At 40.6% G+C, this 15,671-nt stretch overlaps 1 protein-coding gene across 8 annotated transcripts in view; it reads left to right on the plus strand.

The window, feature by feature from the left end:
* Positions 1-15,671, plus strand: part of Akap13 (A-kinase anchoring protein 13) — a 289,605-nt gene that overhangs the window by 235,120 nt on the left and 38,814 nt on the right. For all 8 annotated transcript variants that reach the window (XM_029539287.1, XM_029539292.1, XM_029539294.1 and 5 more), the window contains one exon: positions 5,163-5,337. In XM_029539287.1, the coding sequence (XP_029395147.1) occupies positions 5,163-5,337 (175 nt within the window). The remainder of the gene's footprint in view (positions 1-5,162; positions 5,338-15,671) is intronic.

The raw sequence follows: 15,671 nt of genomic DNA on the forward strand, positions 1-15,671 counted from the left end.
GTGTGTGTGTGTGTGTGTGTGTGTGTGTGTGTGTGTGTGTCAGGAGGGGATGCATACTGTATTCCACGTACTGGCAGCAGCAAAACCAGCATGTTTCCTTTAGCTTCCTTCCTTTGTCTATAGTTGCTATCAACAAAAGAAAATTCCCTTGGGAAAACCAAACCATGTATTATTGAATGGCTTCTCTGCTTAAGAGGCCTGTAATTCTCAGTTAACCTTGAAAATGTCATGGTCAGGTTTGGATGAATTCAAAATGTTTCTGTTATTTTTTTTTATTTTGCTTTTAAACTGGAATCTTATCCAAACATACACACCCATAATTATAAGACCAACAAGTCAGTGGAGACTATCTCTGACCACCTCTCCCAATGAATGGTAGATTCAACAGTGAGATTGCTGAGGGGGTGGGTAATACAGATAGGAAAAAACAAGATAATGTGGGATCAGACTTAGAAACTGGAACTTCATCTTTAAAACAGAATCTCACCCCACTTCTATACTCTATAGACTGCAGCTTAATAGTGTTTCAAGTAGCAAGTCTAGATAATGACCAGGCAGAGCTACGTGAGGTCTGGCTTCCCACACATGTTACCTATCATCGTGTGCTTATTTTTCAGCAAAATCCATTACTAAGTAGTTTCTTTTTCATTTGTCTTTAATGTTTTTTAACTTCAAATGAGTACCGTTAGGTAAGAGGCAGGTGATGAGATAGGACGGGGAAATAGACTACCTGTGTTAGAGTCAATTCTGTTATCACTGTTTAAGAACCAGTTGACTTCTTGCCTCCATTCCTCTATGTCGACAAAATGACAACACTCTTTTGCAATTGGCATGGTTCCTCTTTCTGGCTTGACTTCAAGATTTGATCTTTGGGGGCTAAACTGTCTCCAGCAATGGAAACTCCAAAAATTGCAAGTTCATAGCTCTGCAGATTGCAGTACAGTTCCCTTTTCAAGTACCCCAGTGGCCAGGCGTGTTAACATGCCGTCTTTCCAGTTAGCTTACTGTTAAATGAGACTAGTATACAGCTGCTGCAGAACACTGTGACTTTGTCAGTATAGGCAGAGGTAATGAGAGACAAATAGCTATGTGTCCACCCTATTGTACAGATAAGTATCAGTCAACTCTTTCTCCTAACTGTTGAATGTTGTTTCCTATATTGTTAAAAAAAGAAAAAGTGATACCATAGATATTAACTCTATTTTTTTCTATAAAAATACTGAACTTTGACTTCTCTTACCCTATTTAGGAGTTAGTTGTTTTCTCTTTTTCCTCAGTGCTAGAGATTGTAGGGCCTTGCATGTATTAGACCAGTGATGTAACCACTTCAGTGCTAAGATTATTAATTTTTTAAATATATGTTAATGAGACATAGTTATTCAGCTGCTAACCAATACATATGAGTTGTATCTAAATATAGTTAGGAAAGTCTCTCTGAGTAAACATAGTGTATGTGTCTATGAGAAGACAATTATAAACTTGAGTTTCTTATCCCACATGTTAAGCTGTGACTGCCAACAGTCTTTGGACACTCTGAGTAGCCAAAGTTAGCTATTAGGCAGCAAATGTTTCACACTCCTAGACAATATGTGTTGCCCAATAGTGCCAAGTTTTTCTGTGTATAGTTATTATATAAGGAATTTAGTTATCAGTCCTGCATACATAACCTTTGAGTCATCTGTAACATGCAGACATTGCAGATGTATAGACAGAATGCTTTCAGAGGCTTAGGAGCCCTAAACAGGAAGTGTAAGAGGAAGATGGGCAGTTTCTCTTTTGTCCTATTGTCTTTGAGCAGTAGTGCTGTTTCCTGCTGAGTAAATTGTGTGTATTATACATGCATGTATTAAGGTCCTTGGATACACACATACTGCTTGCCTTCATGAAGAGAGTAGTCTTCACACCACTGATTGTCTTTTTCTACTAAGCTCTCAGTTTTTACAAGGACAGATTGAAGACACAAGACATGTTTTAGACCAGTTCCTAGTCTGACTCAAAAGTTCTCTGACTAAAAAGGACTTTCTCGCCAGCTGATGCATTAGTTAACTTTATAGTGAGCCATTCAGACCCAATTCCGAGTTTCTGTGCCTTGTATATGAGAGATTTCCAAGATGCCTAATCACATTTGGTTTTCATGCTCACAGAGTACCCTACCTTCTAAAAGGATAAGTTTAGGAAAGTGAAAACCGAGTTTCTTGCATAGCACCCTAGTATTATCATGCCCAGTCTCATAATTTTTAATGTCGTTGGATTCTTATTCCACAGTACAGTTAAAGCATGTTAACAATGGTTAAATATAGACATATTAAATTTAAGAATAATAAGCAGTTAGCCGAGCGTGGTGGCGCACGCCTTTAATCCCAGCACTCGGGAGGCAGAGGCAGGCGGATTTCTGAGTTCGAGGCCAGCCTGGTCTACAGAGTGAGTTCCAGGACAGCCAGGGCTACACAGAGAAAANCTGTCGAAAAAAAAAAAAAAAAAGAATAATAAACAGTTACCATTTTACCATTGTCAACTTTTCTAAAATATCTTCTTATAAAACATTGCTTTTTTATGCAATTAGGAATATGTTTTTTTAGGAGATGTGCTTTTTAACTTACAGTACTGTGTGTGGTCTGATCCTTGCCATATTTCCCATACTACAATGCAAATACTGTCCACACATGTATTTGAGAGTTACTTCAGTTTTCTTTCATTTCCTGTGTTCTTCAGGGTAGAGTGGTTAGCTTTACCAGCAGCATTCAAATAGTTAAGACTGTCTCAAGGAAGCAAGCAGCCTCAACCCTCCCCTTATGTGCTTTCTCAACCACTCTCTGGCTTCCTCTTACCATTTTGCTAATGGTAGCTCTGAGCTGTCTGCCTGCCGGCATGAGCATCTTCTGTGGGAGGACATTTACTGGCATGGGGGTCAAATCATGTCAGTAAAATGGGGTCGGCTTCCCGAAGTTCCTCTCATAACCGTGAGATTCACGGGACTAAAACATGGGCAGGTAAGAGCCTGACTTCTTCAAAGCACTGAGTTACCACAGCGGGGAGGCCATGTGTAGTTTGTTTGTTGTTTTGTTTTTGTCCTTGGAGGAACTCATCTGGATTACTGTAAAGGATGAGAAAATGGATTATTCAGATCTGAGGAACATTACAGTTCATCAGTGGCTAACCTGGCTGACCTAGAAAATCATGCTGTTTGCTTTTTTTTAAAAACCATTGGTGTATGCTTTTAACGGTCAAGCCAAAAAACAAAAGATGGTTTTAACTTAACAGTTTACTCGGAGAAATCTGCAGCAAAAAAAACTAGTTAAAAGGGATGTGCTCAAGGCGTGGTAATCCGGCTCTGCGTTTTAGCAGTTACTAATCTTCGTTCAGAAGGGTTTCCTGTTTTGTAAAGTGGTTTTCCCCTGTCCTTTCTGTTTGGGTTTTGTTTTGTTTTGTTTTTTAGTTTTAAGATGCATCGGTTTGGCTTTGGGGGAGTTGCTCCATGTATTCTGTTAAGGGAGAGTTTCACATGACTCATAGATTTTACAAATAGCCCATTTCATATATTGATTGGGTGGGTTCTGAACTTTAGAAAAATCAGACAATTTGAGTTCCTATTTGTTACTGATGATTGCTTTGTGACCCTTTGCAACTCAAGGGACATTGCCAGCCCTTTACAGTAAGTGTGGTGAGTGAGAGCTGAGCTTTGGTGATCCCAGACTGCATCAACTGCAGCTTAAATAGTTCCTGCTCTGTGCGCAAAAAAAAAAAAAAAAAAAAAGTATTAGTCATCTCTAAGCCTCAGTCTCTTCAAATATAAAATGGAGATAATTAGAACAGTGCCCTGTCCTAAGAAAATACATGGGAGTTACTTAGTCCAGAGCCTGACACACAGTAACTATTCATTACCTTAAGTGTCATGCATTGTCCTCTCTGTTGTAGAGTGGGAAGCACTATGCCCTCTTGCCAACTGAGTCTATCTCCATAACCTCTAGAGGTAGCACTGAGGAGTCACAGGGCTAGAAACTGTCATGGTCACTCACTCTGAGAAGCTCACTTCCTGGGTTTTTTTTTTTTTTTTTTTTTTTTTTTAGATTATAGTCCTAGTATATAACTGTAGGTAAAATTCACCTCTATGAATTGTAGCACTTCATGGTCTAGTTAGTTTGTAAGGAATTATTCCCTTAATCTTGGGGACTCCCTACCCTGGGCGCCCAGTCTTTTGAGAGGCAATGGGTGCTGTAGTAGTCAGCTGAGGAGTCGAAGGAGGAGGTCTGGGCCAGGCTCCTGGCAGGGCCTCTTGCCTTCTGTACTTCTCCTCTAAAGTGCTTTGCACCAGCATCCTTGTTACTGCTCCTGGGTTATTGTCTCCTGCCACAAGTCAAAATTTCTTTTGACTTTCTTCACTACAAAAGATTGTGGTTTTGTGTTGCGTCAGGAGAGTTAATACACTGATGACGCTCATTTTCAGTGAGGTATTATACGTATTAAATGTTACTTAGCATGTGCTCGGCCACAAACAAAAGCAAAACTATGAATGGACACCTGTCCCACTTGCAAATGCAATGACTAGGGCTCAGAGAAATAACTTCTTCTCAGTCCCACCATAAGTAGAACTTAGAACTGCCTTTATTCCTAACCTTGGTGCACTCCTCTACCGTGCTCTCACTGGCCTGTCTGTCACCATTTGAACACTGATCCAAAATTAATATCTGTTAACCTACTGAGTTCTAACTAGTAAAAACCAGGATATGTGGGGTTAATAGTTCTGATTAGATAAAGGAAGACATACATGTAATTTGTAAAACTTAAAGAAGAACCTCACAGAACTTTTTAAACTGCATGACATTGTTTTTCTCCTTCAAGCTGATTCAGAATTGCTCCCATCCCATTGCTCTCCTTCTAAACTGACCCTAAATTCAGCTTGCCCTGTGTGGACCACGTTATACCTTACTAAGCTCTTCCTCTGTAGGCTCTGCCCCTTGTCTCTTAATATAAATAGCCCCTGATGGCTCAGAACTTGTGTTTCAAATGGGATCTCGAATGTTTGAAAATTGATAAAATGTTGCCCAGGCGTTGTTCCTCGTTTCTGTCCACAATAGTCACCACCTTCCCTTGTCTGTGTGTCCATGTAAGGGGCAGGCCTTCCTTCCAGTGCTCAGTTAACTGTTGATTCTTTTCTTTGGCAGGAAAAGGAAAAGGAGAAGGATAAAATTAAGGAGAAAGAGAAAGAATCTAAAGAGAAGGAAAAAGATAAAAAGTCTCTTAACGGGCACACATTCAGCCCCATTCCTATTGTGGGTCCCATCGTCTGCAGCCAGTGCATGAAGCCTTTTACCAACAAGGACGCCTACACGTGTGCAAGTAAGAGACATGCTTCTTTCTCCAGTCAGACGAGGCTGTCTTGCCTCACAAAAGCTGGTTTGTTTCTAGTTCCCTGTGCATCCCACCCCTGATCTGTTCCTCATTTGTGTGGAGAAGTAACTCGTGTGTTTTTCTTCGAATTTTAATTATGTAACATACAATCTGTATTTTTTTTCAAGCATCTCTAGTTTCAGATTCTGCGCTTATAAATTGAAAGAAATCTGGCAAATCAAAGCAATACAAAGCCTTGAGCCTTAAAGCTTCTCAGATCCTTTGTCAGATCCTATACACTTATTTTTATGTTTGCTCTCCGCGCCCCCCACACACACACACACATATGCATGCATGCATACATGCACATGCAATTTAGAGGTTCAAACTCAGGGCCTGGTGTAGAGAATCTTACTTCTAAGCTGTTTTCCAGCCCTTGTGCACTTACTTCTAAATCTTGCCTGTTGGAATATGATCCAGCACTTTGCCAGCATTAAATCATGATGGCTACCAGCTGAGAGTGTCTGCATGTGCACATATGTTCCATGCTTCTGGTATAGGACTTAGATAACCAGTGTCTATGTCACAGCTACTTCATTTACAATTGCAACACAAAGGCAGCCATAGATATATCAACAAAAAAGGCTTCATCCTAAGAAATTTTCATTTATAGATACTGACATTTAAACTTTTGCATGGCGTGTTATATTCATCTTTTCGATTCTTTTTCCTTTTTTTTAAAATTATTTTATTTACGTTCCAGTCATTTCCCCCATCCCAGTCCTCCCTCCCACTGTTCCTCATCCCATTTCTCCTCCCCGTTGCCTCCGAAAGAGTGTCTCCCCCCACCTCCCCATACCTCCCCCTTCTCTGGGATCTCAAGTCTCTTGAGATTAAACACATCTTCTCTCACAGAGGCCAGACTAGGCTATATATGTGCTGGGGACCTTGAACCAGACCATGTATACTCCTGCTTGCTGGCTTAGTCTGGGAGCCCCTTGGGGTCTGGGTTAATTGAGAATGCTGGCCTTCCTATAGGGTCAGTTCTTGTTCAAATTCTAAAATATAAAAGCCATCGATGGCTCATGGACTGCAAGAGCAAACAACAGACCAAATCAAACATACATACTATAACTTGCAAATATACTTCTAAGGCAGTATTTCTCACATTTGTGTCATTGTACACATACAAAGTAATTGTATTTTTAAAGCACACCAAGGTAAAACAAGAAAGCTGCTTTCTTCAATGGTGAGAAAACTGGGAATCAGCCGCTGTAGGCCCAGCACAACTGGGAGGCTGTGGTGTCTTATCTCATGTTAGACCTGCAACACGTGCAGATGAGACAGTAGCTAAGCCTCCATGATGTCTTGTTTTCAGTCGTTTATTTTGATTTTGCATCCCAAGTAATCCATTACTCAAAATAATTCAGTTTACTGAAAATTGGAGTTTATATGGACAGATTTAAAGATCAGTAATAATTTTAGCTTCCTTGTTTTTTTTTAATACAGAAGAGGAGTGAAGTTACATCAAGCAAAAAAAAAAAAACAACCTATAACCTCACTTACCTGAGTCACAGCCATTAGGAGAATACATTTTTTAAAAGGTTTGGTCACATATATTCTTGTAAAAATCGATTTGAAGGATATATTCCCTAAAGTAATCTACAGCCCTATTTGTTTTACTCTTTAAAGGGAAAAACACCTAAATCAGTATGCATTCCTTTAGACAAAAATCACACATTATCAATATCCTCCTTGTCTAGCTTAACAGAATATTGAGAGCATCACACAGTAGTGTCAGATATACTTACAAAGCAGGAGACTAACTCTGTCCAACGTGTCCAGTATCCCCACCATGACTTCCTTTTGGGACCCAGGTTCTAATAAGGACTCTTTAGTGTTAAATGTCACCACTTTTGCTTTTTGTCCACAGAACACAGTCCACCTCTCAGTATTGGAATTAATTCAATTGCCTACAGTAGAAGTCAATAGAACCTTTTTAGTTTTAACCATATTATCTATCAATAAAACATTTTAGCATATTAAACTGGGGCGTTTAATGTTAAAAACTACATTGAGGTTGCACTATACTTAATAAAGAGTACATTGTAAGGATCAAGCCTCAGGTTTGCCCTTTTACTTTCTGATTAATTATTAGATGATTGGTATTGTCTTTGATCCATGGCTTCTCGAAAGACTCTGTGTAGCTGTCTCTTTTCATTTTATCTAACACCAAACAAGGTATTCCTCACACCATAATGAAGGTGAGCAGAGGAGGAGCAGTATTGCTGGCCCACGTCTTGGGTGAGAAGCACCTCTTCTCCCTCAATCTGTATGTAAAGTGAAGCCACCTAGCATAAGTACTGAGTGAGGCAGCAGTGTATTGCCCTATATATCAATTCTGTTTCTCGTCTTAAGAGCTCAGGTTAGTTACTTCTCTCATACAGAACACCTGACAGAAGCATGGAAGAGGATATTTATTTTGTCTATAGTCTCAGCCCATCGCGTACAAAAGGCATGCCAGCTGGCGGTGACAGGAGTCTGTAGAGGAGACTTCTCTCAGTCTTGGGAGATCAGGAAGCTGAGAGGAATAATTTCAAGAGCTTCCCTAAGTACCTGTATCTGCCAGCTATGCCACCTAGACACCGTGCCCCAAAGGATCTGTGAGCTCCTACAACAGTGCAACCACGTGAAGACCAAGTGCCCAAAACATATTTCTTTGGGGGACAGTTCACATTCAAACAAACCATAACCGAAATCAATGTAAATAAAGGATAGATGCAGTGCCCTGGGAATGTATTTCACTAGTAGACCTCTTGCCTACCATTGTATATCCTCAGCTCAATTCCCATCACCGAGAGAAAAACTTTTGTGTTCTAAAGTATTCTTTTGCATATTCCCTTCTCTTCCTTATAAAAGTACCTTTACTTACTTGGGAATCAGTAATGTAAAAAAATCATTAAAAGGCTCCAATTCTTTGAAAAGTTCACACAGTATATATTGACACATCCCCAACTCCTCCCTTAACCATCTATAAAATTTAAAAAGCTCCTATAAAATCAAAAAAGAAATTGAATATTGGAAATATACAATGGCACAAAGAATACATTCCCATTCAGATAAAGAGGTACAGCAGCCGGGCGTGGTGTCGCACGCCTTTAATCCCAGCACTCGGGAGGCAGAGGCAGGCGGATTTCTGAATTCGAGGCCAGCCTGGTCTACAAAGTAAGTTCCAGGACAGCCAGGGCTACACAGAGAAATCCTGTCTCAAAAAAAAAAAAAAAAAAAAAAAAAAAAAAAAAAAAAAAAAAGAGGTACAGCAGAATAGCATGGAGGATTTGACAATCCAAGATCAATACCCAGCATGGCAAATGTTAAATCATATAGCTACATGTCCACCATCTGAAGCACAGACTGGTATAATGGGGGTCCCAGAGGTCTTGTGCAACCTGCCCTTATAGCATTGCTGTTTACAATTTCTACGACCCTCTCGTTAAGGAAGGCTTCACTAACTGCATCTTGGTAGACATCCCGTATTCCTAGGGTTTTCATTGCATTCTTTGCTTCACCTCCACATTTTAATGCATTGCCCTTTGAGAGGCTTCTTTCTAGGACAGCAACTCTGTTATCTGTTGCTGGATCTCTGTCCCTTCCTTTGAAATCAGGATAGAAGGTCCATGATTCCATAAATCTGCCTATCTACAAAACCAGTGCTATGTGAATAAAATCAAGGACCACCAGAAGCTTAAGCAGTAGTCAGGCACCCTTGAAACATGAGTGTAGTGGTCTCAGAATACACCTGAGGAAACGCTTTCCTAACAGTGTGCCAATGCCACCTTGTGCCTCAGATGCTTGGCATATAGTTACAGGAATTAATGTTGGTCCTCTTGAGCATGATCTTGATTGCTTTGGTCCAGTCCTTTCTTAGGACGTGTTTCCCTTAGGACACGTCAGCCTTTCAAGCACTTCCTACCAGCTAGCCCTGGAGTTCTCTTCCCAAAAGTGTTTCCAAGTGCACCCAGAGCTGGAGAGATGGCTCAGTGGTTAATTGCACTGGTTGCTATTCCATGGGACCCCTGTTCCATTCCCAGCAGCACTGGCTACTCACAGCTGCCTGTGATGCCAGTTTCAAGATGCCTTCTGGATTCTGCAAGCACTGTGTGCACATACTGCACAGATATATATTATACAGGCAAAACACTCATACATGGTTGGTTGGTTAGTTAATTGATCGATTGATTTAAAAAACAAAACAAAACAAAACAAAAACCTCCACAGCTTAGGGGGAATCCAACCAATTCCTGAGTCCTGAAACGTCCTCAGGATATCTTTCCTATTCCTTCAATGTCCTTGGCTTCTTTTTGGTGGCTCTGTTATCTTCAGCAGCTCCTTTGTCCTTGACTCCAATTTTGCACATACTTCAAAACTTTCTTCTATGCTTTTTTGCTTACAACCCTCACTTAAAAAACAAAGCAAACAATAAAAAACAAACAAACAAACAAACAAAACCCTTAAGCTGTAAGCCACAGCCTGAATGCTGGACTGCTGCAAAATTTTTAGTCTATCCCTTTCATATTTAGCCTCGTAAGTCCCAGGGCTTCTTTAAAATACACGTTCTCTGCCACAGTTTAAAGTGAATGCCATTAGTCCAGTTTACAGTTTTCCTTACTTCTGTCAGCACTTCCCCAGCAGTCTTCCTTTCCCCACCCTATCTGGGCATTCTGGGCATTTGTAGTCACAACAGAATTACTGGCTAAACTGCGGCTCAAGTACCTAGGACCGCTATGGGGCATTTTGAAATGCTCACAAACTAATTCTTAAAAGTTCCTACATGGTCAGGTTAGCCACAGATCTGACCCTCCATCTTCATACCAAGTACCTTTTTATTACTTAGACTTTCATCTGCTGACAAATACATGCGGGAAACAACTTGAAAGGCAAAAATTATTTATTCTGACTTACAGCTCCACTTCATCTTCTTAGGAAGGGCGTGTCAAAGCAGAGCAGGTGACATCATGGTGCCAAGGAAACTGGAAAATAATACCCACCCTGGCTAGCTTTTCCCCTTTTTGTTTGATCTGAGTCCCCATCCTGTGGGATGGTGCTGTTCACCTTTATGGGAGGCCTCTCCTGCTTAGTAACATTGTGAAAGTGTCCATATACAGACAAGCAGTGTGTCCTTTTCCAGTCCAATCAGGTTGACAGTAAAGAGGCAGAGGCAGGTGGATCTCTGTAAGTTCAAGGCCAGCCTGGTCTACACAGCAAGTTCCAGGACAACCAGAACTACATTGTAAGACCCTGTCTCAGAAAAAAAGAAAAAATGAATAAACATTAAAAAAAAGAAAAGCACTGACTGCTCTTCCAAAGGTCCTGAGTTCAATTCCCAGCAACCTCATGGTGGCTCACAACCATCTATAATGGGATCTGTTGTCCTCTCTGGTCTGTCTGAAGACAGCAACAGGACAGTGTACTTACATGCATAAAATAAACAAATCTTTAAAAAAAAGAGAGAGAGAAAAGCATATATAATAAGATCTGGAAACTGAGACACCTGAGTAGAGCCAAGAGTTTTAAAGGCTATGGATATAGAAAACATTGCATTTTATAACCCTCTGAAGCAGCAACCTGTCAATCTCCCTGACTCTGATTGGAACCGTACTGTAGATAAATCTGGGATGCAGGTTTCTACTGTCCGATGGACTGTAACTTGTGAGCTAAGCAGTCATACAGGATGTTTTGTGAAACCCAATTTAGGAATAGTAAAACCACGAGGATCCCCAACTGAATCAAAATACAGAACTACTCTGTGGACAGACAGCATGCCCAGAGACTCCCCAGACGGGAAGGTGGGCGTCCTGTTAAGTCAAGCAATACAACTTAAAAACAGCACAACCATAGATGCCACAGATGGAAGCAAACCAGTCTTAGGAGCAATTAGCAGATACACAAGCAAGAGGGAAATGACTAACTGGCTAAGTGAATCGCCTCTGTAGCAGAAGAAAAAGGCTAAACAACAGAGCAGACATATAACTTCATCTGCAGAATCATTGTAGAGAGTTTTCAGATATTCCTAATGTCTGTATCATCAGCATATTTAGATTTATATTTGCTTACAAAAGAAAAAAGTAGCTTCTCTGTTTTCTAGGAAATTTTTATGGTTCCCGAAAGCTTTTCACATTTAACTCACTGGTTGTCTGCTTACATGTCTCTATGGGCTAGTACTGGGGTTGAGCCTGAAGCCTCCCATTCGCTAGGCAAGCACTTATCACTGAAGTAGATTGCCAGCCTTAGTATTAAATCCTAAAAGTAATGACAGTGGAGTGTGGTGGTGTGTACCTGTAATCCCAGCACATAGAGGGTCGAGGCAGATGGAGTACCATGAGTTTTAAGACCAACCTGGGCTACGTAGCAAGATTTTATAACAGAAACACAACACGGGCTCACGAGATCATGATACCTGTTGACCTCTGGGTTGGATCCTTAGAGATCCACATGACAGAAAGATCATCCTCTGCCCTTCACACGCATGCCATAATGTACCCAGCATAAATAGGTTTAAGTGTTATTTTTAAATGTTTGGAAATAGAACAAGGGCAGAGGAGTTGGCTCTTTTGAGTTTTCTTTTTTTTTTTTTTTTTTTAAGACTGAAGTTGAATCTTGAGAGCCCTTATAAATCCAGGTACACTATCGTGGCCTATCATCCAAGGGATTGTGGGAAGTAAGTGGAAGCAGGAGAACCCCCGGAAGTTTGTGGGCAATTGCAAGCAACAAAGAGCCCCTGCCTCAAGCAAGGCGGCTCACTCGTGTTCTCCCTCCCTCTTCCCTCCTCTCCCTTCCCTTCCCTCCGTCTCTCCTCACCTCCTTACACACTGTCTTAGTCAGGGTTTCTATTCCTGCACAAACATCATGACTAAGAAGCAAGTTGGGGAGGAAAGGGTTTATTGGGCTTACATTTCCATACTGCTGTTGATCACCAAAGGTTGCAGGACTGGAACTCAAGCAGGTCAGNAAGCAGGAGCTGATGCAGAGGCCATGGAGGGATGTTCTTTACTGGCTTGCTTCNCCTGGCTTGCTCAGCCTGCTCTCTTATAGAATCCAAGACTACGAGCCCAGAGATGGTCCCACTCACAAGGGGCCTTTCCCCCTTGATCACTAATCGAGAAAATTCCTTACAGCTGGATCTCATGGAGGCATTTCCTCAACTGAAGCACCTTTCTCTGTGATAACTCCAGCTGTGTCAAGTTGACACAAAACTAGCCAGTACACACACACACACACACACACACACACACACACACACACACTCTCACACATACACACATGGAAAGTAATTCAACAAATATCATGTTCACAGATATGTTAAATTTATTTATATATATATATATTCTCAAAATATATAATATATAACTTCATATATATCATATATGTATAAATATATAGTAATGTCTATAAATAGCATATTATTGTATCAGATATATATAGCTCAGAAATGACCACATTTTTGGTCAAGGTTGTTTGTATTAGAAAGTACTATTTTTTTAAAGATTATGTAAAACTGCACACAAAAAAAAATGACCCAACTTTTTTTTCATTCTCTGGGATTTTATTTTCATTTCATCATTTTCCATGTTTTATTAGTAAATTTAGATGCTTAGTTAACAGCAGTCATTGAGACTGGAGTGGTGGATACTGGGATAATATGCATTTAGTCTTACAGATGTTCTAGACAGACTCAGTATCTTTGCCAGCTCCAGCAGACTTCTTGTCCCTGCTTTAAATCCACCCACATCATTGCTCCATCTTACATTACAGACAGCACCTAAAGGATCATAACAGAGAGGCTCAGGGATTGTTACCCCAGTAAGCAGCGAAGGTCCAGAAATACATTTTCAGTTTGCAGTCAGCCCACATCAGCAACCTAGGCAGGAGTTCAGTGGTTTTAGCTACAGCCACTACTGTGCTCTAGAAGTAGTAGTGGAAGAGTTTAATCGTTTGACGGTAGCAGTAGGGTTTGTGTATACCCATCTACAGCTTGCTGCTTTGAGGGGAAAAAGTGGCAGGAGTAGAGGCTTAAAAGCAATGGAACGGTATGTAGTTGTCTTTCCAAAAGAATGAAGCCAATTGCCTGATTCTCCTGGCTTCCTGACAGACAGGGCCTGCTATGCATATTTGTATTATGAAACCCCATCTATTATCTTTGCAGGAAGTGGGAAATATGAGTCATCCAGGGACTCAGAACCCTTTGTCTTTTCCCTTCACCCCCCACCCCCAACTCATGTTCAGGATCTTCCCAGGATTCTCAGGAAATGTAGCATCCCTGCAGTTAGTCACCTACCTCCTGGGAAACCACTGTGCTTTTAGAAGACAGTGGCTTTTCTTTTTGTTTAATAAAAGCCCATTTTGTCTGACCACTGGATAGATCTTCATAACCCAGACAGCTGTCCTCTCAGGCTCTGACTTGATTTAGAAGGATCAAGTGTAGGACATAACAGGGATGTATTTTGATGGTTTGCAGTGACTTACTCCTGACATCTGCACATTTGTGTATCCATCTACTTGCAAATGCTAATAGTTTGGTAGGATGGACTTTTCAGTGAAGTCATCACCGCTGAGACCACAAGATTACCCTGGACCAGTCTGTCAGAACACAAAACAATTGCCTGAAGAAAAGATCCTTTCTTGATCAACAAGACCGCTTTATGTGCAGTTTGCTGTGGAATAACACAGACGTGTTAATGAGAATGGCCACAAAAACTAGTGGGTGGTAGAGCGTCTGTGTGCTCTCAGCAGTCTGCTTCTATGTTTAACAGAAAGCCTAAACCTCTGCTCGGGAGTGTTTTAAAGTAAATGAATTTAGCAGAAACCTTAGGAGGGCTTTTTTTCCCTTGGTCCAAACTGTACTCCTGGTTTAGGGTTAGTGGAGAAATAAATGTCTCCGCAGTTCTTCATACTACACCATGAAAAGCTGTCTGTGAGTAATCAACTGTTCTCTCTGCCTGCCACAAATCGTTTATTTTGTAGAAAGTTTTGTGGAGTCCTTCGGATTAAAGAATTTGTTACATTCAAAGTTTTGAATCTTGCCAGTGGTTTTATTTTGTTTGCACTTAACAGATGTAAAACAACATTGAGACTATTGTTGGTTTGTATTCTGTTGTGTTGGCATCTTCTGGGTACTTTTGTGGTGAGTTATTTCTGTTGACTAAGACAGTAGACAATAAACTGGACCCTAAGTAGGAAACATTAGTTAGACCTGCATGATGGTTGGGTTTTCCTTTGGATTTCTTCAGAAGCAGCAGCTCAGTAACTGGATGGTTTCTGAATTTAGAATCAATCCGTTGCTTCTGTGAGATAGGAAACACAAACAATTGTCTAAAGAAAAGATCCTTGGGGCTGGAGAGATGGCTCAGCCGTTAAGAGCACTGACTTCTCTTCTGAAGGTCCTGAGTTCAAATCCCAGCAACCACATGGTGGCTCACAACCATCCTTAACAAGATCTGACGCCCTCTTCTGGTGTGTCCGAAGACAGCTACAGTGTACTTACATATAATAAATAAATCTCTAAAACAAAAAAAGAAAAAGAAAAGATCCTTTTATTTAGAAGAAAAGAAAGTCAATAGTTTGGGCAATAAAGTCCTTTCTCGGTCAACAAGAACACTTTGTTTCACTCTGTTTACCAGTGTTCTTACAAAAACTGCTGTGAGGAGCAGTTAGCCAAAATGGCTTAGCTCTTTTCTGTGGCTTTCCTCTCATTTTGAACATCAGCACTGTGGTTATTAACACTGGCTACTAAGAACGTCTCACATGGTTTTTGCATATAAGTACTATCAGTCCAGACCAGACAGCGCCTAAAAGTCCCCAGTGATTTTAAACAAGAAGTTGCAGAAAGCATTCTGGAGCATGTGTTTCTGAGTTGCTGTTAGTTCCATGGGTTGGTTGGTTGGATTTTGTGTGGTTGGTTGGTTTGGCTTCATTTCTGGGGGTGTTTCTTTTCTTGTTGTTAGAATTAGAGTTTTCCATTTTCCCATAGGAGGAAAATGTTTCTATTTGTTCTTAACGGCCATGTGTCCTTAAAACGAACCAATTTTTTTTTTCCACATAGATTTTTGCTGCTAGTAGACAAAACAATGCACTAAAGTACTTTAATATCCCTTTCTTCAAAAGTCTGGCTGCATATGACAGTTTTCCTGCTGAAAAAGAAAATGTGTGGTATATAATGTTTCCCCAGAGATCTATCATGAATGATATGACAAAAACAAAATCATTCCCAGGCATACAAATTTGTTCCATTTTCTTTTAAATGTTCTCATGTAAGAGAAGATAGGGAGGGAGGGAGGGAGGGAGGG

Source organism: Mus pahari, chromosome 1 (assembly GCF_900095145.1).
Source record: "Mus pahari chromosome 1, PAHARI_EIJ_v1.1, whole genome shotgun sequence".
In the NCBI taxonomy this organism is placed as follows: domain Eukaryota; kingdom Metazoa; phylum Chordata; class Mammalia; order Rodentia; family Muridae; genus Mus; species Mus pahari.